The sequence below is a fragment of the Zonotrichia albicollis genome, chromosome 5 (assembly GCF_047830755.1).
Source record: "Zonotrichia albicollis isolate bZonAlb1 chromosome 5, bZonAlb1.hap1, whole genome shotgun sequence".
Lineage (NCBI taxonomy): Eukaryota > Metazoa > Chordata > Aves > Passeriformes > Passerellidae > Zonotrichia > Zonotrichia albicollis.
In genome coordinates, this window is record NC_133823.1 from 71410597 (window position 1) to 71437884 (window position 27288).

Below are 27288 nucleotides of genomic sequence, written 5' to 3' on the forward strand. Positions count from 1 at the left end.
GCAGGAAAGTGTCTGCAGCTTGCAGGTTTTGGCAGTCCCTGAATCTGGGGGAAAATGCTTTGCTTCCTGCAAAAATACCATGTCTCCATGAAGTAAAGGTCACTTTTCTGTCAAACCACTAAAAGTTGCTTTAAGATGTCATTGACGTAGAGAGTAGTAAATTTAGAATAGCTCCAGGGCTGACTTTTCTCTCTTGGTAACTGGCAAGCAGGTGAAAGTGTGTATGGATAGGGAAGAAATCTCTCAGGAGTTGGTGCAGAAAGAGAAAATGCTTTCTTGGAGGATTTAGACACTGCTTAAAATTAGGTTTAATTCCAATTTGGACCAGAATTTAAACTCTACAGTACCTCAGTAAAAATACGTAGTAGTAGAGACCAGTGGGTGGCAAACCAGCTCAAGGTGTCTTTATTGCCAAGTAAAAAGTGTTGTAGTCAAACCTTCCTGTGACGCTAATCTGCATGCTTTAAGTTTGTGGGATTGACAAATGTGATGGAAGGGATGTTCCCACAAACACGAAATGGGATATTCCCATGATCCCACAACCTTTGTTCCCGCTGGAGCCTGCTGCTGGTCTGATGTGAAGCCTGTTTTCATGCTTGATGTTGTATCAACTTCATGAGCATCTTCATGAAAATCCAGTGAAATAGCATAATATATTTGAGTAAAAGCAAAGAATTTGTAGAATCACCATCTCAGACCTCATAAAGGAGCTGTGGCGTTTCCAATTTTTCCATAAGGAAGTGAGATTTTGTTGTGGGTGGTCTCCTGTTCACAGCTAAGCAGTAAAACCACACAATGAGCAGGAACAAAATGGGTGGCAAGTGCCTTGACTTTTAATACATCTCAGGCAAAAGCTGGTTTAGTCCAAACTAAAATCAAAGCAGTTCACTAAAATTTAGAGTAGAGCTGGGCAGCAGCATCTCCCTCCCTCATAAAGCCACTCCTGTGAGCACAAAAATATATTTTAATAGTGTTTGAAGAGTGGATAAGAGGTAACCTCACCTTTAAGTGTTTGTTTCACCTCAAAAACCTGACAGCTGGGACTGGCTGTCTCACTGCTACTTCTTGATCTGGGGCATATGAACCTGTTCAAGCCATAGGTAACTAAAAGAGAGCAGCCAAGCTGCTTGTGAGTGCAGCAGAAGAGAGAATTTCAGAATTTTCAGTAGGGAAGGATTCTGTGGAGGACAGCAGGCTGCCTGCTTTCAGAGCAACCAGCAGAACAATCTCCTAATGCCCTGAGTGTGTTATCTAAGTGTCAGCTTCATGCTAAATCTCAGAACATTTCTGGGCAGCAAATCTGTCTCAAGTTGCCTCTCCAGAATGCTGGAGTCCCAAAGTGTTTTGAGCACTATTGAAATTGCTTTTTTTCCATCCCCAGTCTTCTTTCTTCTTTGTAGTGCTCTTTTCTCTCCTGAATAATACTTACATGTCAATTAAGCCCTTTACAAGTCACCAAGGATCTGGTATTTTAAGCTGTTGTCTTGGCATTATATTAAATTTTCTCTAACTCATTTCCTTATTTTTCCCCTATGGGAAGCCCCTAAACAAGCAGTTCTTCAGTGGACAATAAAATAATTTGAATGGCAGCCATCCAACCTGGCCTTTTTCTAGATAAGTGGTTTGGGTATGCTTAAGAACCAATGAAATTTTTAATATTCAGTTTTGTGTGGTGTAGCCAAAGGGGTTTTCTTCTTCTGAATGGGGGCAGTGGGAAAGTCAGGTAAAAAGGTGATTTCTGCTGTACCCCCACAGTTTTCCGCTGGAGGTTAAAAGAAAGGGTTCCCCCCTTCAAATTTTCCATTGACTGCTTTTCTCTGCCTCCACCAAACACTTTGTTGTGCCTGCCTTGCTGTGCTGAAAATGTCAATACTTTCATATCACCGATGTTTACAGGAGGTAAAAAAGCAACCCCTCTAATTGTTTGAGTCAGGAGGGCTGTGAAGCTGCTGTTAACAGGAAAGGAAGGGCCCACATGATCATCTGCTCTTCTCTGGAAGCAGGAAGGATGCTGTGCCCTGTTCACATCTGCTGCACAGAGGGAGCATCACCTCCTGTGCCTGCTTTGGGCATGGCTGGTGCTTGGAGTAGCCCAGCAGCACAGGAAATGTCCAGGCTCAGAAGGACTCCAGTTCAAACATTTGTGGTTTGCATTTTATTCAGGCAATGTTTTCCAGAATCAATTCTCATCTTTGGTCACTTCTCTTAGCTCGTGGCACCTGACCTTAAAGCCTTAACAGTCCTGGCTTTGCCTTGTCATGCATGAGGAGGAAAGTGGCTGTTCCTGGTGTCCCTGGCAGAAACCACAGCGGTTCTGGTGAACAGGTGATGGATAATAAACCCAGGAGCTGCACACATGCAAAGCTTTAGTTTAGCCCCATCATGGTTGAGCTGACAGGTGCTGACAAAATCACAGCCATGCCCTGAGCTATTTCCAGTCCCATTGCAATTAAGCATGTTGGTCAGTCCAAAGGTGAAAGCTGCGTTGGAGTGCAGTGAAAGCCAAAACCACAGAAGGCTAAATTCACTGTATTCTGTGTGAATGCACTGCTGAGTAATATTTAATGTTTTTCCCTTCTTATTCAGTCATCCAGTGGGAAAAGCATTTTTCTTCAGAGGATTGCTTCTTGGCTTTGACTTCTTTTGCTGCTTGTATTTGAGTATGTGTCACTCACCTCCCAGCACTTTGCTACTGAGCCTTTGCTGGGTTTCAAACATCCCCTGTTGAGTGTGTTCAGCTTTTTATAAATACTTATGTAAAATTAAGCAAGAGGTCAGGGTAAGAACAAGTGACTGATGTGGAGCCGAGTGTATAGGATGCTGTTCTGAGAAGTGGAAGATGTTGATGCTGTTGCATTTTTAAAAAATTTGTTTTAAGCAGGCAGCCAGTAAATCTGAGCTCTTGTTGGTAAATATGTGAACCATCTAACTAAAGCCATGAGTATTTTGTCTGAGAAAGTGACAGTAAATGCTTCATATGGAGAGGAACACTGCTGCAAAAGACTGGAGAAATCACCCTGCATCTCCAGGACTTACACAGGAGGTATAAAGGGAATTAAACTCCCTTCAGGAAAAGGCAGGGAAAAGGATTGGACCCGGGTTTCCCACATCCTGATGCTGACCCTGGCCTGTTGTTTCCTCTGTTATAATTGCAAATGCCTGCAGAACAGTTTTGTTTGAACAAACCTGCAGTGAATTGAACGTGAATTTGCAAATGACTGCTCTCTGTGTGCATGAGAGGAGCTGAGTAAGTGCTTTGACAGAAAAGCTCCACCCTGCTCTCCTGAGCAGCTGAGATATTTCTGCTAGGAGGATGGGAATGCTCTCGAGGCAGTTAGATCACAAGTATTACAGCAGGAATCTCCTAAAAATCTCAGCAGGGTTTTTAGTCCTCAGTGTAGAACTGCACAGGTTTGGTTGTCACCAAAACCGAAAGTGATACACCAATCAGACTTAGAGATGAGTGTTTTTCGGAGCTTACCTATCGTGAATCTTTCACTTCTAGGTGACAGCACGATAATTTTTATCATCTGTGAAACTTGATTAATCAGCTCCTGTGTGCAGTGGGCTATAGCCTGGAATGAATAGTAGATTCTTGAAAATGCTGCATCACTTCTTTTCTGGTGAAGGGGAGACATTTCTGCAGCCTTCACCTCTACAAGCACTCTTCCTCAGAATGAAAATCAGATATGATAGGGAGGTGTTTCTGGTCAGGGGCAGAGCTGAATGTCACTGCTGATGAGGAGACTCTAGCTCGTCAAACTGAGCAGTGATTCTGTAAGAGAAACCTTTAGAATAAATTCTAAATAAAAATCCATTCCTAGAAACGGCTCTTTGACCTATTCGCCCCTTACAGTAAATTATTGTGCTTCTAGATTGGTATTTGTGTTCTGTTCACTTGGAGTTGATGCAGCTTTTCCACCATGGCAGACCAGCCCTGTTCCCACAGCGCCGCTCTCGCTGGTGCGTGGGCGCAGCGTTGTGTCACCGTTCCGTGCTGGTCTGGAGAATGAGAGGGAATCCTCTGTGGTCTCTTACAAGCAGTGCTTTCAAGTAGATCTGTGTGGGCTGTGTTTGAGAGAGATGAATGTGCACTCAATGCTAGAATGACTTTAGGAAAGGGGTTTCCCTTCAGCCTGGGGTGTAGGTTAAACCTTGAGATATATAAACACAGATAGACTTTTGCCTCCAAACCTCTTGGTTCTCATTTGATTCAGGGAGCCTTTATTTGAGCCTGGGATGTCCTAACCTGGCAATGCAGAGACAGGCACCTTCCCTAAATATGGTGAGTAACATCTGCATTCCTTGGAAATCTGTACTTGGTAGGTCTCTCCCTAGCCTCAGAATGAAGTCATGTGCTTCTTTTCCCTTCTCATCTACCAAAAAGACCTCAAATCCAAAACCTGATATTTTAAAGGTTTATTTTGTTCCTAAGTGGCTTTGTAATTTCTTCCTACTCTTTATATAGAATGACTATAGAAATGTTCTTTTGTTTACTTTTCCTGAATAAAGTTGGACAATGAAGAGTACAGTAAAGGATGTATTGCCATATATATTACTGACTATATTTAACAGTTATTATTTATCCCAATTATTTTGGGGTAAATTTAGTGGTACAAAGATTCAGTGCACTTATACTGGGTTTGACCAAAATCCCTCTTTTTGGATAACGTTTCTGCTGAGAACTTGGCAAGTTTCATCTGTTTTGTGGAGTTTGGGATGTTCCCTGAGCTCCTGACTGCCTGGAGCAGGCACAGGATTCCCTTAGGCATTTCTATCGTTAGGACATCTACTACAAATTATTTTCTATAATCCCCATAGCATTGGAGAATGGGCTGGGTGATATTTTGCCTGCCTTGTGGCTGTAAATTGGTATTGAAGCTGCACCTCAGAAGTTTGGATGCATCCTAACCTTGAGTAAGGAATACTTGGAGATGCAGTATTAAAACCTCCTTTTACCAGGCCCGTGCTGTTGGCTGCCAGAGGGCACATTGCTGTTTGTGCTGTGGCAGCTCTAGGAACTCTAGACTGTTCTACCTCCATCCCAAAATGAACCAAAAGTTCTCATCTTCCCTTGGCTCGATTCTGGATCCTCAGGACATGGTGATATGCTGCTGGCACAGTCGAAAATTCTGGCAGCAGCAGCAGCACCACATGTCTAGGAGTGTGGGAGTGCTGGAATGTGTGGAAAGCAGCGTATGATTCTGAGTTGTTTAGGACTGGCCAAGAAATGCCAATGATTTTTTGCTGCTGGCTGCCTGGAATGTTCCTACCTTTTTGTGAGCTCTTCTTTCTCCTTTGGTGTTTTTTGTTTGTTTGTTTATTTGTTTTGTTTTGTTGTTTTTTGTTTGTTTTTTTTTTTTGCCCCTGGGATTTTGAAGCTTGTTTGGAGGGCATGAATCTTGCACAGAACAGAGCTGCATTCCTCTTCTTGATCAACTCTTCTTGCTGTTAAACTTCCCTTCTTTTTGGTGCATTGCTTTTTGTAGCTAGGGTTGCCTCTGCTTTTTTTACGGACACGTGGCTCCTGTACTTGGAGCAATCTCCTTTCTGTTACCTTTTTATATTCTACCTCCTTATACTGCAGAGATTTGATTCCAAAGCCATGGATTTGATACTTCCTAACTTTAATCTCTTCCTTTGTATTGTACAAGAAAGTTTTGTCCTTTCCTGTCAGGACATCAGTTTCACTGCAGTGATGTCTCTATTAAAAATTCTTCAGCAAAAGCCCCACCTTTTGTGTGCTATCAATGAATATCATAGTTATTAATCTTACTTTTATCCTGCAGCATTTTTCCTTTTCACATCTGTATTTTATTTTTCTGAAAGCTTCCTGTCCATGCTTTGGTAGTGAATAAAAAGCCCATTTTTTTACTGCATTGTTTACAGTTGACATTTAACAAATACGTACTTGCTTTCTGTCTTGCCCACTTCCAAATAATTTGTTGAGCAAGTTAAAATTGGACACAGATAATAGCATTGAAAAGATATTAATTGTTGAGTGTTTTACTTTTTCAACATATTATATAGTTTTTAAAAAATTAATTTTTATTCCATGAACAATTTGCTTCCATAGGAACTGTGTACAGCAAGTGTGCTCAGAGTATCATGGACTTTGTACCTAGACCTCTGTGCACTACTTGGCTTTAGCTGAACTGAACATTTGCCATGAAGACAAAACTTCTTATAAATATTTTAAAAATGAGGAGTCTCATTTTTAACAGGAGAAGTAATGAGGGTGTTTTGAGGTAGGTTGTGTGTGACTTTGATGGCTTGGTGAGATGATATTTGCAACTTCCTCTGGTCACTTCTTATGTGACTCTTTTGCATGTTGGGAGTGTGGTCATGGTATTTTCGGCACTGAGCTTGTGTTTTGTGGCCTTTCAAATGAGTCTGTGTGCTTTAAACTCACTTGTGCAGGTGCCTGTGTGGATGACTGACATGGTAAGCCAAATGTAAATGTGTAAAATGTGTGTCACCCGAGGCTGAGCACAGCTGTGGTGGCTTTTTGGTGGCATTTGTGCAACTGATTTAACTTGAAGGGATGTATACTCATTGGGGAATAATCTTCTGACTTTTAGATCTTCTCGAGATCTTCAGTCCAAAGATGTTTAGAAATTTGCTGATTGGCAAAGGGAAAAACGTGCCTGCAAATTGGTTGTGTCTCAGTTCCAGTTCAAGAAACAAGTGTTGTATTGATTTTGAATGAGGTCCTGTTGTTTAAAGCAGTGTTTTGCACTCACCGCTGACACGAATTCGTGTGTCAAGAGGAGCATTTTCACAAACCCAGTGTGGGGGAGCACAGCCCACACTGTTTATCAAGTTGTGGATATCACAGCTCCATGGGAGGGCATCTGGCAATTCAGTTCTTTGCAAGGATTGCTGCTTAAAATCTACAGTTACCTTAATAAAGGAGAATTGTGCTTAATATGGAGATCAGCTTCAGGTATTCAGCATTAAATCTTCCTGCATCACACAGGGCAGGTACCAGTTTCATTTTGTCCAAATTAAATTAGGCAAGACAGCTATCTAGTCTACTATTTATTTACTCTAGGAAACTATCTACTCTTTATTTTTGGCTAAAATCAAGCTTTGGGTTTAAAATTTTAGTTAGAAACTGTCTTATGCTGAAGTTTCAGCACTTTATCAGGAAGTAACAGGGGGAGGAGACAACTGGCAGATCTGGCTGTGTTTGTGGCTTTTTCTAGGCAGCATTTGTGTGTGTGAAGCTGCATTTTCAGCAAAGGGCAGACAGACATGCAGGGTAATGGCTGGATCAAGTGCTGCTCTGAGAACAAAACCTGAGAATATCTAGGTAGGGGGGGATGGCAGACATGTTTTGTGCTTGGTTTCTTCATCAAAAAAGTATTGAAGGCTTTATTCCTATTTTAGTTTAGTTTCAGTGAGTGTTGCTTAGGCTCTCTTGCATCAAATGCTCTCTTATTTCTCTGGTTGTTCTTCCATTTTGATCATATTTACTGTAACAATGCATTTCTGCCTCCCACTCCTCCTACATGACAACCACACACAAATAATGTGTAACCTGCTGGCCTGTTTATCAACAGCACTGGTGATGGTGTTTGTTCCACTTTGTTTTGGAGCTATTTTGCAATCTGGGTAATGCTTAAATGAGGTAAATTTACTCAGCCTGGCTGTGACAGGCCCTGCAGCTTTCACAACAGAAAAATGTGTATTACTGGAAAGGTAACTTATGAGTGGGTTTATTCCTTTTGTGAATTTTGTCAGCAGGTACTTTAATTTATTTGGCATATTGTTTCTTTTCTGTTCTTTCTACTGGGACAATGTCTGGTGATGGTGGTGACCTGTAAAACTGAACCATGGAATTGATCTAGGCAGGAAAACCAAACCAAACATCTCCTTTCCCCTTTTTGTGCTTTTAGTCTAGCTCATCTCTGGCATTCATTTTAAATTGCATTCCTACAAAATATTGCTTTGATACAAATTAAAGGAAAATGAATTACTGAGCAAGCTTGGGTGAAATGAGCAAGGGTTTGGAAACATCAGATGCTCTTAAGCTAGAACTAGATTAGGGGAATGAAAAAGAGAATGGAGCAAGATCAGTGCAGGATTTAACATTTACAATAAGGATGTTTGTGAAAAGCACTTTGGAAAATATTTTGAAACACCACTGTGATGAGTGCCTCTCTGGTTGTAATCAATTTTACAGTTAAGATTTCATTAGAATTAGTGAGTCTCATTGTCTTCCTTGAACAATGTAATTTTTTTCATCTTCAAATGTGTTTTTTTTTCATGTGGGAAACTTGTTTTTAATGCAAATTAATACTCCAGCCAAACAAGTGCCTTTTTGACCTATTGTGGGTGTATCTACAAAATACTTAGGGCTTGGGACTGTGATAAATTTGGGGGGGGAGCACCAAGGAAATTCTGCACCCTTTTTAACAAACATTTCCAATTATTGCAAAACCCCATAAATCTGTGAGCAGGACTGATTCTGTTTTACTTCAGGGTGTTCCTGTTCTTAAAAGCCTTGACAAAAAGCAGAAAATTTATGTAATTCTGGGCAATCCTTTACATGACCATTACAACCCTCTCTTTTACAGAGCCTTAATTCTTTGAAGTAGCTGAATTTTATCCATCTAGCCTTCAGTCTGCCAGATCTAATAAAAACCTACAGCATTACACTGCATATTATGATTGTAAAAACTTCTGGTTGTCCTAATAACAAACACTTGCACGGGGACTGGGTTGCATCTCTTTGGTTCAGGTTCTCAAGCGGAGATTTGGATTTTAGATACAAAATCTGCATATGACTAAGAGTCAGGAGACCTGCACAGCCTCCCCCACCCCAGCAGTGTGAGCAGCAGGGCTTCTGCAGAAATGCAGGTTTGTGCAGCTGGGCCACGCAGGGATGTGGGACCTGGCAGCTTGCTCTGTGTTTGCCTGGCTCAGTGGAGCAGGGACACAGGAAACCCAGAGTGCTCCCAGCAGGGCCCCCAAATCTGGCTCACCCTGCACAACCAGGAGAGAACACTGAATAAATAGATTTTTGTTCATTCACCACTGCTTTGCTTGCTTCTTACAGGATTCGTACCAACGTGGGTGTCATATTTTCAGTAACATTTCACCTGCACCTGCATTTGCCAAGCTGGGCACAGTATTGCAGCCCACATTAAAAATCTGGGCTGCAATACTGTGCCCAGCTTGGCAAATACACCTGAAACTGGTGAAATGTCAAAGCTCAGTGGACAAATTAGGGCTGGAGTAGCAGTCTGAATTCTGTGGTGTTCTGGGTCAGTTTGGGTTTTTTTTTCATTCTCCTTCCTTTTAGTCATTTTGCTTTTTTGTTGTTGTTGTTGTTTCAGTGACAGTGGAGTGTTCATTCCAGGTCAATGCTTTTCAAATTTTATATTTTTTTAGTCAGACACATGCAAGCCAAGTTCAGGCACTCCAAAATAAGGCTTAATCCTCACTAGTCCCCCGTGTCTGCTGCTCCAATTGAAATCAATCAAATGCAGCTTTCCATACTTCAATGTGATTGTGTTATGATTAAACAGACACTCATAAAACTCAGACAAGCTGGAATCAAGTTTCACATGAAACTGAATTGACATTTTTTTCCTTAATAGGATCCTTGTAATTAGTGATTACCAGATGCATTTAGAACGTGTGAAATGCCTGCAGGAATTGGAATTTAGAAAGTGGGGGGGATGCCAAACACCTCAGATCTTCTGCTGGCAACCTTTGATTTTAAATTTCTGCCCTGCACATAGATGAAGCAGCATGGTTTCTATAAAATGTTCAGCTGTGGTTTCACATTAACCTGATGTTACCAATAAGGAGAGTAACTTGTAATTGAAAACTGATTTGCTTATAAATAGCAGGTTTAGCTCTGAATGCCTCCCCTCTTCATTTCAGTGGTCACCTTGCTGTCCTTAGGATGGGTCCTATGAAACCTGTCAATTTTCAGTTCTAGCAATTGCCATGATGATGATGTTTGATCTAAAGAGAAGAGGAAGGCTTCTGGGCTCCTTTTCTGATGAACTGGAGATGTCTGAGGAAACATCTCCAGGGCTGTCGCCAGCCTGCAGCACAGGAGCAGAATGATTGCTCTGGATGAGGTGGTGTTGGCTCACTCTTTGTACCATGTCTTCTTCCACTTGAGACAGACAGGTGGTGCTTGCTTTCTTCATGTTTGGAGTTCTAATTCAAAATCTCCAGTTTCAAGAGATCATCTTAATGTGGACTGCTTGCTGTAGCAGCCTTTTTCTCTGGGAGCTTGGTCTGGGATTTTTTTTTGTCTCCCTTCTCTTTGGAAATGCAGTGCTGGAGAGTAACTTGCCTGACCAGAGGGGAGCTTGTAGAGTGCTGGAACAGCACACTCATGCTCAATAACTTCCATGGGGCTCCTTTTCTCTCCAAGTGATTTAGATCAGAGTCATTACTCAAATTCTCTTAATTTTGGGGCAGTAGTTTTATTGGGCGCTTCCATGAAGCGTAGGAGTTTTTTGGACAATGTGAGGACACGCTTGAATTCAAGAGTATGAAAAATAATTGATTCTTTTAGGATGATTAATAAAAGCCTTTTTTGCAACCCTTCCAGTGTTCCTGCAACTGCTGGCAGCTTTGTTCCTTGGGTAGATTTTTGTCACAGCAGCCGGTTCTGCCCTTGCAGAACTGTCCCTGACACAGTGGTGGACTTGCTAGAGGATGGTGCTGGGAAGGAGGAAGTAGATTCCTGGCTTGCTTGTCAACCATTTGTAGTTTATGAAAAATAAAATAGAAATACAAGACACTGTTATCTGTTCTCACTGTAATTGGTTACTTCAGTTTTTCTTCTTAGATTGCTGGGGTTTTTTTTACTTGTCCTTAAAAACTCTTGTTTTTTCTTCCCTGCTCCTAATAGATTCACTGTGAGGAGCTCAAAATGAAGAAGAAAGATGCAGAGGATTGCATGGAGCTGTGCCCCCATCAGTGTGTTGAGATGGAAAGGTACTGTGTTTATGTTGCATGGAAAAACTTCTTTGTTAAAAATTTTTGGGCACCTGCAGTTTCACAAGGTGGTATTTGTCCCACTGATGACACTGAGAGGATTAAGTATGATGCAGTGAGTCCTCTGCCTTACAGCTGGGGCTGCCTGGCAGCCACCACAGGCAAGGAGCTGACCTGACTTCAAGAGCTGGTTGTCCCCTGTCAGCTACTGTATGTTACATTTCCTGGCTGCGTTTCCAAATGGTTCTCATCTGTCTGTCCTGCTCGTGCTGTCAGTAGATCCCTGCAAATCCCTCAGCTCTGTGTGGTGGAAACAGACTCCAATGAATCGTGGGCTTGTTTTCCTCCAAAGGCTCAGCCCAGCTCAACAGGGTGTTGGTGAGGCATCCCCATCCTGGCCCAGGCTGCAGCAGGAGGCACAATGGGCTGCTTGTGGTGGTGCCTGATTTGAAAAGAGAGCAGTGGTGTCAAGTGCCAGTTAAAAATGTCAGCTCTGTGCGCTTGCACTGCATCAGAGCCACAGCTTCCCAGAGGAACAAGCACGTGGATGATGTGAGCAGACTTGTGGGGCTGCAGCTGAATGTGTAGGGAAGGAGCCAGGCCAGAAGGGGCCATGGGAGGGACACCATTCCAAAAAGGCACGTACTGAAGCCAGCAAAGTGCCCTGACAGGGGCACAAGCTTTTCTAGGCGTTGATCTCCACAGAAAAAGAGTGAGTGCTTGAAAAACATCTCTGTTGCCTCCCTTTGTGTCGTTTTAGCTTTCAGTTCTTTCAACACGTTCCTGCCACCTCCCCACAGCTTTCTGCATGTGTGCCTTTCAGTGGGGGAGTTCATCGGCTCCGGCAGCACGTGCTGCTTGGCCAAGCTTGCCACTTGATTGATTTCCATGGCAGAAATCAATTCCCTTTCCACTGGTGAGGCACACACAGCTACGTGAGGCCTGGGGGCTGAGTCTGGGTGACAGTGCCCCACTTGCTGCCTCTCCAGGGAAACAGTTGTCTGCAACTCTGCCAGGGCTCATTTGAAGCCTGAGAAAGTTGGTGGAAATAATTGAATTGGCTTTCCTGAGGTTTGAATGCAGCCCTAATGCTGTCCATTATGAAGACAGTCAATGTCTTGGTAGTAAAATGAACTGGAAGATCCAAGTGAAAGGAGGGTGATGCTCTTTTCCTGATGTACAAGCTGTATAGAGTACAGGGGTGAGGCAGCAGCATGGAAACTTCCCAAGGGACAGGAATATCCAGGCACAGAGGGAACAGCACCATGTGATAAGTAACATCATTTAATGCAAACCAACAGCCATGGTCTTGTTGCATGTTGCAAATTTCCTGAGGGGAGCAGTCAAACACTGAGAGACACTGAGTGCCTGTATACCATCAGTAGCTTTCCTTCTCCTCACTGAGCTGGGATGGGTTGTAGGTGCTGCTTCACTTAATCACTGGCCCCCCCCCTTTTGGGTTGTTTTTTTTTTTCTTTTTTTGGCTTTTTTATCTTCAGAGGAAACCAGATGTGTTTCCATTAAGAACATGCCCCCCCTTTTGTTGTCATTTGTGTAATTCTTAAAATTAAGCAAAAGTATTAAGGAATAATTGTTTCTGCTCACATTAACAGCACACAGCTTCTCCAGATGTGGCATTTGACAGCCCAACAGCTGCTGGCTATTAACAGTGCCTTAAAAGGCCCATTCCTTTGTCATAAAGGGAACAGAAGTGTAGGGACGTTTATGGGGTGAGAGGCAGATGTTTTGGCTGCATCAGATTTGAGGGAAAGTTTTAGGTGGTTTCTCTGCTATGGTCACAGTGCTTGTTTTAACCCCTATCATTCACTTCATGGAGCTCTCTTCTTGGCACTGGGGTGAGATTATTCCTAATCCCACACTGACTTGTGGGACTCTGAAGACAGAGCAGTTCTAGCAGGTAGATCTCAGTTGATGTTTGGCTAGCTTCCCATCTATGCTCTTGAAACAGTAGATAAATTTTTGGGGGTGAAACTCAAGTTAAAATATTAAGCGAAAAACAATTTCAAATAATATGCTGCTGCTTTTTTTCCCCCCTAAACCCTCTTTTAAAGTATCTACTCATAATCATCAAAGGCAGGTGTTCTTTTTGTGTTTGTCCCAGCACAGTATGTTTTATGCCCAATAAACTGGTTTTTTATGGTGGTACATGTGAGGTGGAACATGGAATGAGTGGAGCTCAATTTCAAAAGTTCTGGCTCAAATTCCCAAGCCTAAACTTTGAGTGGAGTGTTGAGTACTGGAATAGCACCACTGGTCCTTAGGGAGCTGCACCACTTTTTAACTATTCCCTATCAGCTCAGAGTCTGCTGAACTTCTAAGAGCTTACAAGGCTGCAAAATTTTTTTCAGTAACAAAAGTGTTTTTGTCTTCTCAGCAAATTTTTCTTCTTTCTATTGCTTATTTGACTGGAAATTCTTTGCTATTTTTCAGTCTTAACTGAAGATTTCAATATAAAAATCTCAATGTATTTGCATGAAGAAAAAATTGAAGAGTTCTGAATTAAAAGAGAGCAAAAGTTCTGCAAAATTACATGGAACATAAGAGAATAGCCTTGTTCTAGAGATAAACTGTCATTTTAAAAAATTATATCCCTTTTTTTATTCCTATTTTAAGTCTATTTCTAGAGCAAGTTAGATTAAATATTCTGTAATTCAATCCGATTCTCTCCCTTATTCTACAGGCCTTTTTCTGACATGAAGTCTATTATCATAAATAAGGGAAATATTAGCCGAAACAATTTGGCACATTTTAAATTGATCTGACTAGTTCTTTCTCCATAATTCAAATGCAGAAATTTCTTTTTATCCATGAATTTACTTCCTAGGCTTAGCCAAACAAGAATCCTACATCCCAAATGCCCACCCAAGGGGAGGAAGCACATGTTTTACCATTAAGCTCTGGAATTCATTTCCCATCAAAATATGGCTCCATGGTGTTGGCGTCTGGCTGTAAATCCTGCCTTAAAGCCTTTTTCCACAATTGTTTATGGTGTGTATTTGTGCTTTCACCACCACAAGAGAAGGACCCCAGCACACCAGCCTTGAAATTGATAGTTAAAATAGAATTATATGGCTTTGGTATGAGTGTTGTGTAATAAATGCCTCAAGACATCTCGTAGGTATGTCCATTGTGGCCATGTAACTGCTATGAGTAAGGAATAATGCCAGTTTCCAGTAAAAACAGGAAAAAGTCAAGAGATGCAAACCTGGCACTCCTATGGAGCCTCTACCTTCTTATTTGAGGAACTTTTGGTTGTCAGCCTTCAATCTGTGCTGCTCAAGCCTGAAGCATGGGGCTGATCATGTTCTGGCTCTCCGCTTAAAACTGGAATTGCTGTAAAAACTATGCAGCCATTTATAAACAAACAATCATTATTAGTTAGAGAATTATGCTATTATAAATAGTACCAAAAATTATAAATAGGCCAGTGTAGCTAAAAACTGAAGTGGTGCAAAGATGTACTATGGGGCAAGAAGTGAAAACCATTTTAAATGCAGCAAGCTGAACACGTGGGAGAAATGAAAATAGCTTTAGTGGAGTGCAAAGTGAAGTTCTGCATGGATATGGCAACTTGAAAACCCAAGAGAACATGCCTAATTTTTATTCTTGGTGGACATGGCTTTTCAGATCTGACATGGAAATTGTGAGGAAGGTTGGGCTGTCTGCTTTCCCTGCAAGCTGCTAAAACTTGGACTGGGAGGCCAGCTTCCTTCATTACATCTGGACCCTCTGCTTCTATGTCAAATATCTTAATTTTTCAAAAAAGAAAATTTTACAACTAACTCAAAGTCTCCAAGAAAGAGTTAACATTCTAATCTTTGATTGCCTTCTGCAGTAATCACAGCTTGCTATGAGTAGTTTTATATCTATACCTTAGAAAGCTTTAGCACATGGAAGGATTATACTTTATCTTGTATGACCACAGAAAAATGCTTTTAATATTTTAATATTTTCTCAAAAGTTTTAATGGTGCAGAGGTTTCCTGTGAACTCCAGGAAACCAAAAGCAGCTTTGCAAACTGTTGTGTGCAGAATCTGAATGCTGTGTGCCCTCTAGAGCTCTCTGGGGGAAGCTCTGGTAGTCTTGGTCTGGGGTAGCTCCTAATCAGGAGTCCCTTGATGTATTCGAGCACTCAGAGCATCTGTGTGCTCTGAAAGTCCAGATTCTAAATCAGATCTCCACAGCAGATCTGAATAATGGTCTAGTTCACCATAAGTGTATCCTTCTGATTGTCAGAGTGGGTGATAATAAAATGCAGATAAATGCAGTCATAGTTTCTCAGTCTAAAAATGAAGTAATTTTCTGACTTTTGTGATAGTCTTCAAACGCAGAGCAGAAATTGGTTTGTAGAGATCTGAGCCTTTTGTAGTTCTCTTTGTTTTACCCAGGCACAGCTGTGTCCTGCTTTTGCCCAGGTAAATCCAGAAAGAGGAGTGTAGGGACAGGCAAGGGTAGGAGCAGCCAGAGGTGATGATCATGTACAGCTACAACATCAAACTGCGGTGAGCAGAGCAATAACACTTCCTGACTGAAAAAAACATATCAAAAGCCAGCCCCCCATGTTTATGGGTTGTTCTCAGCTTGGTTCATGCTCTGACCTCAGGAGGTTGTGGTCACACATCTCCCCTTGCAGCGGCTGAACCAGAAGCAGATCTGAGTGCAGCCTGCCTAAGCATTTGCTGCTGCACTCCTGCCAGATTGCTGCTCATCTTTTACAGCCCCCAGGGCTGCATCCAGCCATTGCTCCTTTATTCTGAGTATTTTTTTCTTACGCTTTGCTGCTTCATTTGGCTTGAAAGAGTTTGGGAGCACTGGCTGCTGTGCCCGAGCTGGGCGAGTGGGCTGTGCTGGCAGCTGGGGGTGGTGAATTGCAGCAGCGAGCGGCTGCTTCCGTGCTGTGGCTTTTCAGCTCTTGTGAGCAGCCTCGGAAGCGGCGAGGGCTCTGCCCGGGGCATGTGCACCTCTGCTGCACCAAGCTGCCTCAGACAGCATCAGGAGCCGCAGTCCCAATGGTGCTGCTCTCCAGGGAAGTGCCCTTGGGAGTGCCGCCTGAGGTGTGGGAGCCTCAGCACAGAATGGCTTGGAACAAGCGCCCCTTGCCCTGGCTTATCCAGGATTTTGCAACATTTAGCCAGCCGGAGGAGGGCTGGATTTCTGCCTCGAGGTTCGTTGTTTCCTCCCGCCGTTTTCTCCGCGCTGCTGCTGCGGCTCACCTGCCACCCACGCCCGGCTGAGCCTGCGGAGCCCTGCCCCGGCCCTCAGAGCAGCCGCAGCCTCCTCCTCCTCCAATGTGCCTGGGGAAGGGCTTGCTTTTAGTCCTCATGGCTACCAAAGTACAGCTTGTCTAACTACCAGCAGCAAGTCAAAAAAAAACAACCCAAACAACCCAGCTCTAGAATTTTACTAGCCCTTATTTGCTACTCTTGGTATTTTATTTCCTCTTGGAAATGATTTTTTTTTTTCCCCGTGCTTAGTGATAATACATTTCTGCTACAGTCTCTGTGTTTTAAATATGGAGCATTAAATGAATCGTTCTGTGCTATCAGCATGAAATTCACCACACTTCTTTACTCTTTGATGAAGATAAATGGGTTTGTTTGTTGGGCAATTTTATCAATTTCGCTTCAAGAGTTTCCTCAGAACCTGCTGCTCACTCCCTGATGATTGCCTGTCTAAACTTCAGGAAGTATAATTGACAAACTCTTACAGCTTTCAGTTTTTCTGGTGGTTCAAATAAAAAATTGTGTATTTTCTGTTGAAATTAAGAAGTAATCTTGCTATAATAGGTCGGTGATTTTTTTTTTTTTTTGAGCCTTGCAGTTTGCTTTCTGGTCATGCATTAATTATATTTAAAATTGGTTTAAATTGATTAGGCAATGAAGTCTAAGTTTGCAAAAGAGATGAATCTTGATAACTTGGGTTGACCTAGGAGATTTAGGGGCTTGTGCTAATTGTATCTCAGTTAATTATCTGGAAGTCACATTCCACCATGACAGTGTATCAAGTGAATCAGCCCTAGCTGCAAATTTGTTCTGTGAATCTGGAACAAGCCCTTTTGTGCACCTAACTCCTGTATGTCCTTAGCAGTGAGACTGAAAGAAAAGAATTTTCCTGCAAAAAAAAAAAAAAAGTGTTCTCAACAGACCAATTTTTTTACAAGATGGGAATGTTTTTAAAAGGAATTTTTAAGGGAAAAAAATTTTGAAAATGCGTGTCAGGTGTCTGCTACAAAGTGTTAGAGAAAACAAAAGGTGCCATTAAAAGATTTTGTGAATATGACATTTTTGAACTCAAAAGACTTAAAGCACCTAGTTTTGCAGTTCTAAACCTATTCAACTATTCTGATAGCATTTTTGCTGAAGCTGAATTTAAAACTCTTGAAACTCTGAGTGAGGTTTAGGACATGTGGCAGTCTTAATATAATTCCCAAAAGTGTCGATTTGGATTTTGTAGGTGAAAAGTGGTAACATTCATCAAGGCTTCTTGTGTAAGTATTTTAAATCGATTTCTGCCACATGAAGATTGTGTGTCACTGCCCTGGTGCTCTCTGCTTGTGTTACCAGGAAGGAAGGGAGCTGGAGCCTGGTGCAGGACCAGCTCTGTTCTCACATTCACAAGAAAGTCGCAAATTCTGGTGTAAATTGTAACATTGCTTTTTCTTCCTGAGCAGGTGTGAAAGTAAAGAGCTGGATGTTGAAATAAGGAACCTGATAGGGAAGAGCAACGCTTTGGAGTCGTGTGAGGACCCCAAACCTCTTGCCCAAGAGAGGCTGAGCCCTCAGAGAACTTCGTGTTCCCTTAAGGTAATCGCAGTGTGCTTTTGCAATGTTTATCTGCCAGGAAAGAACGTTCAGGGGATGTTCTCTGCGGGGCTTGACTTCAGAAACTTTAGGATTTCTGAAATGATGCAATGAACTTGCTGCACATTTTTTTTTCCCTGACATAGCTACTTTTTGGTATGAGGAAGAGTGACTGAGAAGGTGCATTTTATAGTGCTTTAAAAGGTCAGCTAAACCCACTGGTTATTATCCTAAGTGTCAAACCCTACAGCCAGATGTACCTTTTGGATAACACAGCTCCTTGGAACTGTGTAACCCCCAAAACACTGTCATTTTTTATGCATTTGGAAGTTCTAATTTAGCTGGGAATGAGCAGAGGTGTGGGAGACACAGACCTGTGGAAGTGTCAGAAAGGCTTTCAGATGAATAGGAAGAGAGGAGAGGGAAAATGATGATGATTCAAACCCACACTTCTGTGGTATTGCAAACAGAAAATCGTAAGCCACCTGCTAAGGCAATTGTCTTTGCCTGCAGTGAAGCCGTGGTTAACAAGCCTGACAGAAACTTGTTCTGGGTTTCCCTCTCAGTTTCGCTCCTCTCCCCTGAAATAGCGAGAATAGAAGGAATTTCCCCGTTTTCCACAAACTAGGAACAGGAGGAGGGAGGGCTGCAGAGGAGACGAGTGACTAAACCGTGAATGATCCACCTGCAAGGGATGGCGCTCTTACCTGTGCCACTGCAGCACGGGATGGGGAAAGGAGCGCTCCGAAGGCTGCACGCCGAGGCACGGGGCAGGAAATCGGTGAGGAGCCAAAAGGGAGATGACTCTCTTCTACGAAATCCGAAATTACACCCGGCTCCTTTCACATGCAAACCGCCATCTCCAGAATGACTCATGACCTCGGGGCACGAAGCTGAGGCAGCCTGAGGAGACACCGCAGGGTCAGACCGGTGGGATTGGAAACCAGCAGGGAGGGATGGGGATTCCCGGAGGCGGGGGAGAAGCACAAGTCAGGGCAGAATCAGGCTGTGAAATTACAAGCCACAAACGATCCATGGAAATCCACATGTTAGCCTCTCTCCAGCAGAAGGAGACATAGGAAAGGATTTGGGGGATATGGGCAATGTGAGGAGGAAAGAGAAAGGATGTGCTCACCCTTTCTGAGGAGCGCTGCAGTGCTCCACACAGGAGACAGTGGCAGTATTTAATCTGTGGTGCTTTTACACTCTGTGGTGCTTTTACACTCTTTGCATTTATGGCACTTCTTACCTTTAAAATGGATGTGTGAGGTGTTCAGAGCTTAAAGAGGAATACTTCAGCAATATTGCTGCACTAGACACATGCTGGCTGGTTTTTATTCATATTCCTATGTCACAGCTTGTCACTTGGCTGGTTATTGAGCTGGGAGTAAAGTGAGTGACAGCTTGACAGTCTTGCTGAGCTTCAACAACCTCAGTGTAAGGTGCTAGGAGTACCTGTCTTGGATTGTGTTTTGGGAAAGGAGGGCAAATTTTTAACACCTAGTAGAATTTGTGAAGATTATGAAATAATACTAAAAGAACCTCACACGAGAAAATAGCATTTTGGGAGGTGAGGCTGATTGGCACTTGAAATGAGGGACAAATGAAATGCTCAAGAGTTAAGAAAAAGTTAATAATGAAACAAAAGTGTGCCCTTCCCTAAGTGTCAGTCATTCATCAGGAAGTTATTTGTCAGAGACAGCAGGTCATTTTCATTCTGTAACATTTTTTTCTGGAGTGAAGAGTACAAATTGCACTCTGCAGAATGGCATTTCCATCTGACCTTAAATCACTTTCAAGACAAATCTATAAGTATCTTAAACAAATTCCCCTTTTTGCCAGGATTTTTTTCCATAAGAATTTATGAACTTCTCAGCACGTCCTTCAGTCTATGATTCCTTCAGTTGCAGCTTGTCCTGATGCTGCAATCTCCATTCCAGGAAAGGGAATAGATTTGCATTTTTGAGATTGGCAAATTGTCATCCAATTCTTTTCACGTGGAACTTGGATTTTCATCAGCAGGCCTGAGTTTGCAAATGCTTAGGTACTTGAGAGGCCTTGCCCTTATGGTTAGTGGATAAAGGAAATCCTGAAGCAGGAGCCTGTGCTCAAATATTTTGATTTACTCTGAAACCATGTCTTGCTCTAATTTTATCTGCTTCCCACATATTAAGACACAAATTTGCATCTGCACCTCTTTTTCTGTCAGAGGGAAGATGTAACTGAGCAGCACAAAAGGCTGAGGCTGGCACACTTACTGAAGGGAAAATCCCATTTTAGCACACCTCTGGTGAGCCACAGGGGCCAGGTTGGGGCAGGAGGAGGCAGATTCTTCTTCTGGTTCAAGAGCCAATTTTATTCTTCAGCTAAAATCTCTCATTTTTTACCACTTTGCACATGCCTCAGAATGGGAAAATGGATATTGTGGCAAACACTGCTGGCATAACAGCTTCAGTAATAAAGCCAAAAACAGAGCTCAGTGAAACATAAGCAAAGTGAAGGCTCCTGAAAAGCCACCAAATTTTAACCCAAGTCATCTCAGAGTGAATCTAGCTCTAGCTTCTACTAGTCTTTAACAGAACAATAAATTAAAAAAAATAATAATCAAAGAAAATCCCCAACAAACCACACAGCAGATGCATGACCAGCTAGGAAAAAAATTACTTTGTCATTTTGTATGATTTTATCATCATCAAGGAAAGCCTCCCATTTGATTGCATCAGGCCTTTTAGTGAGTCTTGGTTTCACTGCAGTTACTGAACAGACAGAATTTTCAGAAGTGAGAAATGGTTTTCATTATGTGAGTTTGAGTGATATTTTGTAATACTGTGACACAAGTTGTTCCCAGAATTAAGATCCAGCACTCTGAAAATGAGAACTTTTATCATCTTCTGGTGCTGAGGCTTGTGAGAGAGTTCAGTGCTGGCCACAGCTACAAGGCTCTGATTTTTCTCCCACTGCAAGCTTCCCAAAGATGCCTAAAAGGCCTTTATGCTCAGGAAGCTCAGGTCATCCTAGAATACAAACTAAAATACTTTTCATTTTTTAGCAGGACATGAAAAGAAAACAAAACAACAATCTCAAAGCTGCTACTAATAGAAATTACAGATTATCCTGGAAATAAAATAGAAATTAATAAGAGGCTTCTAAGTTGTTGTAAGATGCCACTTGGGAGTGAACTTAGGAAGTGTGAGGGGCAGCAAATTTTCCTATTTACTTTCTGAGCAGCTTTTTCCATACCTGACAGATTTTTTAGATTTGTAACTGCATTTACAGTCTGATTGTCAACTGGAATTTTCCAAGCAATTTCAAACCGACAGTTTTGTTCAATAGCTTTAAACCAAGTATAAATGCTTTTAAAGATTTATGGGGCTTTTTGAATTCTGAAACCTGATAGGTCTCAAAGTGTCCTTCTTTCAAGGATTTCTGTATATCTCAGGTGTCTGCAGTGCTGTTGTACAACCAAGTTTTTCTTGATAGCAGTAAACATAAAGAAATGTAGTGTCTTTATCACTGCAATATCAATGAAAATGAATGCTGCTATCTCCTCCTCTTTCTTTTTGGTGCTGTTAACTGTTTTCACAGAGACAGGCAATGATTTTGCTTCAGCCTCCCAGTTTTTTGCTGGAAGAATACCACCACCTCTGAAGAGCTTGAGTTTTTCTTCCCTACTTTTTGCCATTTCTTCTGTTCATACAGATCTCAGGCATACTCTTCTCTCTCCAATCTGTTTTTACATGGCAAACAATTATACCTATGAATGCTGAGCTGGACGAGACAGGCACTGACAAGTACTTGAGTCTTCTGTTCTGTCCAGTTTTATGTAAAATCATTAATTTTATTGTGATTATGATGTAAATCATCTGCATTATTGCAGTCAGGAAGGAATCACTAACAAGAACTTAGTGTTCTAATGGCCAGGTAGCTTTCCAGGAAACGACTCAGCTCTCCAGGAAACTGTTGTGACCTAAGTTACAGAATCAACCAAGGTCTCAGCCTCATCCTCTCTTCAAAGTAATTTGAGCATTAATATTTTTCAAGTGGGAGCTGTGATTCAGGAGTGGGGCTGAGCCCTGGGTTTGCCCCTCTGTCCCCGCTGTGGGGATGCTCGGCGCCTCACCCACCACATCCCATCGTGCTCGTGTGGGGAAACCAGAACCTGGGGCTGCCTCCCCTTGCAGGCCAGACCATAAAGTGCAGCTGTTCAGCCTCAGCTTTCTCCAAAAGTGAGCTTGCTGCTGGAGAGGGGATGAGACTGGTGAGAGTGGGAGCTTGGGGGAGGGACAGCATCATCATCCGCAAGAGCAGTGTGGAATGTTTGGGATTTTAATTTTATTAAGCAGATGCCCAGTGTTGGTGCTGTTCTGCACCAGTTAATAGTCTTCAGTGCTGCACCTGATATGCTCAATGTCTAGTTTTGATATAGGTACAGATGAAATTCTTCCAATTTCTTCACTAAAATAACCTTTGGTTTTGAATTTTTCTCTTCATTCACCACAAGTTTTCTGTCTGCTCCATAAACCAGGGAAAAATGGAAAGAACCTCAGGGTAACAGGACATATTTCATATGCAAATGTTATAAAATAGTAGCTTTCTTCCAAATTGGGGTTTGTATCTGGCAAAAGAGGAGTTGCTTAGTCACACATTGTGAACCAGAGATCTGGAATGTGGCTGCAAAATTTCAGCATGTCACAGGATTGCTTTACTTTCTCTAAATCTGTTTTTGGAAATTGAAAGAGGGGTTTCTATTATGTCAAATTTCACAGGCAAACTTTCATTTCATTCCTTCAAAAGGAAATGAGCAACCTCTGCTGCTGCTGCAGAAGCCATAGACCCAGAGATCTTTCCACAATAGGAAGCAGAATTTTTCTTTTATGCTTCCCTCTGAAAGCCATTATTATTCATAAATCCAAGACTGAAGACGAGAACATTTTGCACTTTTCTGTTTCATTCTGACTTTGATAGCAAGTCTGTGGAAGCCTTTTCTTTGTTCATCTTTTCTGTGAGTTTAACTTGGTAAGGCTAACATCTTCCTCCCAGTGGGAACCTGAGGCACAGGTTTGGGGTGTTGGCTGCCTTTGAGTACCCAAGTCTGGAGTGTCTTTAAGCTGGATCCGTGCTCAGGTAAAGCAAGTGGCTGAAGTGTAAATAAAACATCTGTCATTCTTCATCTGTGTGCAGCTTTTCTTTGGGGAAACAAATCAATTTTCCAGTGTTGGTTTTCCCCTAAACATCTTGGGGTTTTTGTATGGGGGTGCTTTTCCCTGTAGCTGTTAACAGACTTTGCTATTGCTCCTTTAGAAGCATGACTCACTCATTTTTCTCTTCTGATAGTTCACTCTTAGTGTCAATAATTGCTGTAATTACTGAAGTCCTTTTTTATAACTGGAAGCAGGGATAGAAAAGCCTGTCCTCTTATTTACTGAAAAAGCAAATACCCTTCCTTCCCTTAGATGCAACTTCCTCTCTGGGGGGAACTGGCCAGGCAATTGTGATTTCCATGCACACAAAGCTGAGAGCTGCCTTGCCTGGCACATTAGTCATAGGCATTGTGCTTCATCCATTCTGGGAAGCCCCAGCCAGGAAAGAGGAAAAGGTTAAAATCAGAATTCCACCACTACTTTCTGGACCGTGGCTGCTCCCACAGGCAGCCCTCCTGGACCTTCTGGGTCTGAAAGAAATTCTCTAGCACTTTTAGCCAGCATAAAATCTGTTTCATTGCTCTTCTTCCTCCCAAGAGCCGCAGTGAAGGAAGCACTCCAGGCCAGCTTGGATGCACCTGGGCAGGTGGGAGTCACATGGAAGCTCCAGCAGAACCATTGCAGGTAAGTGGCTGTGCTGGCTCTTCTCTGAAGTGTTTTCTGACTAACAGGAGCTGGTGCAGGTCCCTTTGTAGGTTGACAATTATGGTCTAATCTTTGTGCTCTACTAGATTTTTCTGAGTTATTTAAACTGTGTAAGAGTGGATGGAAATGTTAGAATTATTTTTGCAAATAGCATTCTTAGAAGAAGCCCTTTCCTAATGGTTTTTTTTTTCTCTCTAGAAGTTGCACAAAGAGTGCAAAGTGGTTCATTTGAGTGACCCCATAACTCCTGTGAGCAGTATTTGGGCTAGTTGGTGCCTAGTGTATGTGTAGTTGTTACATTTGTGAGTTGTCCTTTTCACTTTATTGCTATTCTTAAACATGCTCTTCAATATATGCCTAAGGCCCAGATGCTGAAAGCAATTCAGCGTGGGAATAACTCCATTAGCTGCCAGGTATTTCTTCAGATACTCTAAATTAAACATGTCAGTGAGCTACAGGGAGAGGGATTAAGTGTTTTCTGGCTTGGAAGTCAAGGGCTCCACATCAAGAGTTCAGCAGGACTGGCCATGGGGCAAATATGTGGTTGGGATTTTTGCCTTTGAAAAGACACAGCAACACTGTCCTTTGATCTTCATTGGTATTCAGCATTAAATTCTCTATCTACAGAAAATTTATTCCAGACCTCAGAAGGGCTCACACCATTATTCTTGTTTTTCATACAGTGGTTGAGAATTTAGGGAGGGAAACAAAAATCCTGGAGCATGTATCTGACCAAAGCATGTTCTGTTTTTATGAGGTTGTCTCTTTTTTTCCAGTACAGCGCTCTCTCTCTCTCTCTTGCTAATAGATCACATGTTTGTTTTCATGATAATCCATAGAAACTTCTTGGAAATTATGATATAGAACACTGCCATTTTAAAAATGAGGGTCTAGCTTCTGCTGTCCTGCATGGGTAAAACTCCACACTTTAAAAAAATGGAACAATTGCAGACTGATCTACTAAATTTCTCCAAATGGCCTATTTGTTTTCTGTGTTGCTTGCAAGCACTTACCAGGGGCAATCCTCCTAATTATTCTAGTTCTTGTAAATGAGGGGAATTACTTACACCCTCTCCAAGTCATGCTCAACTTTTGTGGCTTGTACTACTTGTTTGTATCGTCATCTGCAAGATAATTAAAATCCTCTTCTGTGTTCTGTGTCTCAGATGGTACAAACACATACAATTCCAGTTATTTCAGTGGCTATTTGCATAATGCTTCAATTAAAACACAACCTGAGTGGGTTTAAAGCAGATGTATGCTCCAGGATCAGCTGCCAGCAGGTGTGAAGGAATTTAGACACAAATTTGGTCTAAGAAAATGTTTGTATCAGTTTCTTTATGTGCACCTGTCAGGGTGGATGGGAACCTTACATGAGAATCTTGAAGAGAACAGGCCAGAAGCATTAATTTTTGAACACTGCTTTTCTCCAGTCAAGGCACACGTTACTGAGCAAAAAGAAGCCTTTATCATCCAATTCTCCAGAGCAACAGATCCTCACACTGGAAAGACAGAGACGAGAGGTAATCCTAAATATTCCCTCAAGCACATGGTGACTGATTGTACCATGCCTATGGATCTGGAAGGGCAGAGGTTTATTTAGTACAAAGGGCAAATTTTATTAATGACCCCTATTGCTAAAGGCCAAGGAACACTCAGTAGGAGTCTTCCATTCATTTGTTTGAAGTCAAAGACCTTTTAATGGGAAATATGTTCATGGAACCTATAGAAAACTACCAGGAAAGCCCTTGGCCATTTAGGATTTGAAGCTTGGGATTTGTGCAGTGTTGCAAATGATCCACCTGCAGCTTGTTGTGTATTTGCATGTTTCCTGAGTGCTGCTTCCTGAATGTTCGTGTGCTTTAACCGAAATACCAAAGCACTGGCAGATGGGCTGCAAGGCTTGCCAAACCTTCAACTTGCTTCTTCTGAAATAAATGAACTGGCCAGATGATGAGGAGGTTGGGAGCACTCACTGACAGAGGATTAGAATGCCAGTCTGTTTTTGATTTACTGAAAATGTTGAAATAAGTGTTATTTACTGTGCCTTCCTGGTAATTACAGCTTTTGGAGGTGAACAAGCAATGGGATCATCAATTTAGAAGTATGAAACAGCTTTATGAAAAGCAGGTAACAATGCTGACAACTTCTGTTGCAATGTGTGCCACCTGCTGACAGTTAAGTCTGTGTTTAAATACCAGCCAACCATAGCCATGGTAAATATCTTACTTTGTCTTGATCTCACAAACTGAAAAAGCTTCATCACATAAAAGTGAAGCCCAAGTGTGTCAGTCTTCAGTAGGACAAACTAACCAGAGAAGCAAAATGTCCCTGAAATTTAGGGTCAGTGTGCACATGACAGCAGAGGTCTTCATGCCCTCCACACCGTAGTGAAAATTGCACATAACTGAGAGCACAATTAACTGAAAATCAGCCTAGTGTGCTCAGCCCCTGATCCACATCATCACACTTATGCTGGTTCTTGTCCCATCTCTTGTGAAATCTGGATAAATTCTCCATGAAAGTTGCCCTCTGTAAGCAGAGACTCTCAAAATGAATTGTAAAGAAATATTTTCATTTCTTTTTTTTTTTTCCATCCAAGATCCAATTGACATAGCTGTTATTCCTTGCTTGTGGCTGTGTGGTGTCATTGCTGCAGACATTATCATCAGCTGCCTAGTGAAGTTGAGTGCTTACAATTTTATCTGGTATTCCAGAACCCAAGTTCGTTCATTGACTGACACTTCTCATCTACTGTTTCCTGCTATGAACAGGAAGTTTATAGAGTGAATTCATGTGCTTATCAGAAAAATTTTCTCTCTAATATTTTCCAGAAAGCTTTGCTGAGATCTGAATAATTCCTTTCCTTTTTCCCCCAAAGAGAAGAGCAATCCAAATGGCTCTTCCTCATTTCATCTGGAACTGTTTTATGCCTCTGGCTCAACACCCTGAAGGTGCTGTGCCTTGCAGAGTGCCCAGTGAGCCCAGCATGGTGTGTCACTTGCTTTCCAGCTGGCAGAGATGAAGGCAAGGCTGGAGGTGTCGGAGAGGAGAGTAAGCGAGCTGGAGCAGGAGAGGCACTGGCAGCGTCTGGAGGAGGAGAGGTGGCAAGTGCTGGGCAGGGAGAGGCTGCTGCAGGAAAAGGTAGGAGGGTGCCTTGTGGCACCCCTGGTGTGCTCTGCGCTGAGCTCTCTCTTGCCTTTGGCCTTTGTCCCCTTGTGTGGGTTGTGCACAGCCCAGAGGTGAGACTGTGACTCCTCAATAGCCTGCCCAAGGCTGCTGAGCTGCCTCATCACAGAACTGTTTGTAGAGAAAGAGTCATTTCCATGTGAGTGGCAGACAGCACAACATTTGTGTGTGGGGGGGGAGTCAAGGGCAGGCTGATTTCTACTGCACAGATTTCCCTCCTCACGGTTCAGTTCAGGGTGAATTTCTGTGGGAAGGAAAATGCTGCAGGTATTTCAAATGCAAGAGGAACAGCTGTGCAGATGTTCCACAAAGTGCTTGGCAAGAAATGCTCAAGGTGTGAATGCAGCTCCAGCCCCCAGGTTTTGGTATTGAGTACAGGCTCTCATACATGTGCAGCTGTCTCAGCTCCCTGCAGATATCACTGACACTGGCAGTGCAGTTGTCTGGGCTGATCAGCTGCT

At 42.4% G+C, this 27288-nt stretch overlaps 1 protein-coding gene across 2 annotated transcripts in view; it reads left to right on the top strand.

Annotated features, from left to right (window-relative positions):
* The window catches only part of TNIP3 (TNFAIP3 interacting protein 3), a 48932-nt gene that overhangs the window by 5260 nt on the left and 16384 nt on the right, over positions 1-27288 (top strand). Inside the window, exons 1-7 of one of the 2 annotated variants that reach the window (XM_074542043.1) lie at positions 4043-4285; positions 10886-10971; positions 17663-17795; positions 23531-23617; positions 25072-25161; positions 25703-25768; positions 26651-26782. In XM_074542043.1, coding sequence (XP_074398144.1) covers positions 4256-4285; positions 10886-10971; positions 17663-17795; positions 23531-23617; positions 25072-25161; positions 25703-25768; positions 26651-26782 — 624 coding nt within the window. In that variant the 5' untranslated portion in view covers positions 4043-4255. Of the gene's footprint in view, positions 1-4042; positions 4286-10885; positions 10972-17662; positions 17796-23530; positions 23618-25071; positions 25162-25702; positions 25769-26650; positions 26783-27288 lie in introns of those variants that run through there. The other variant, XM_026792536.2, reaches the window with a different exon arrangement.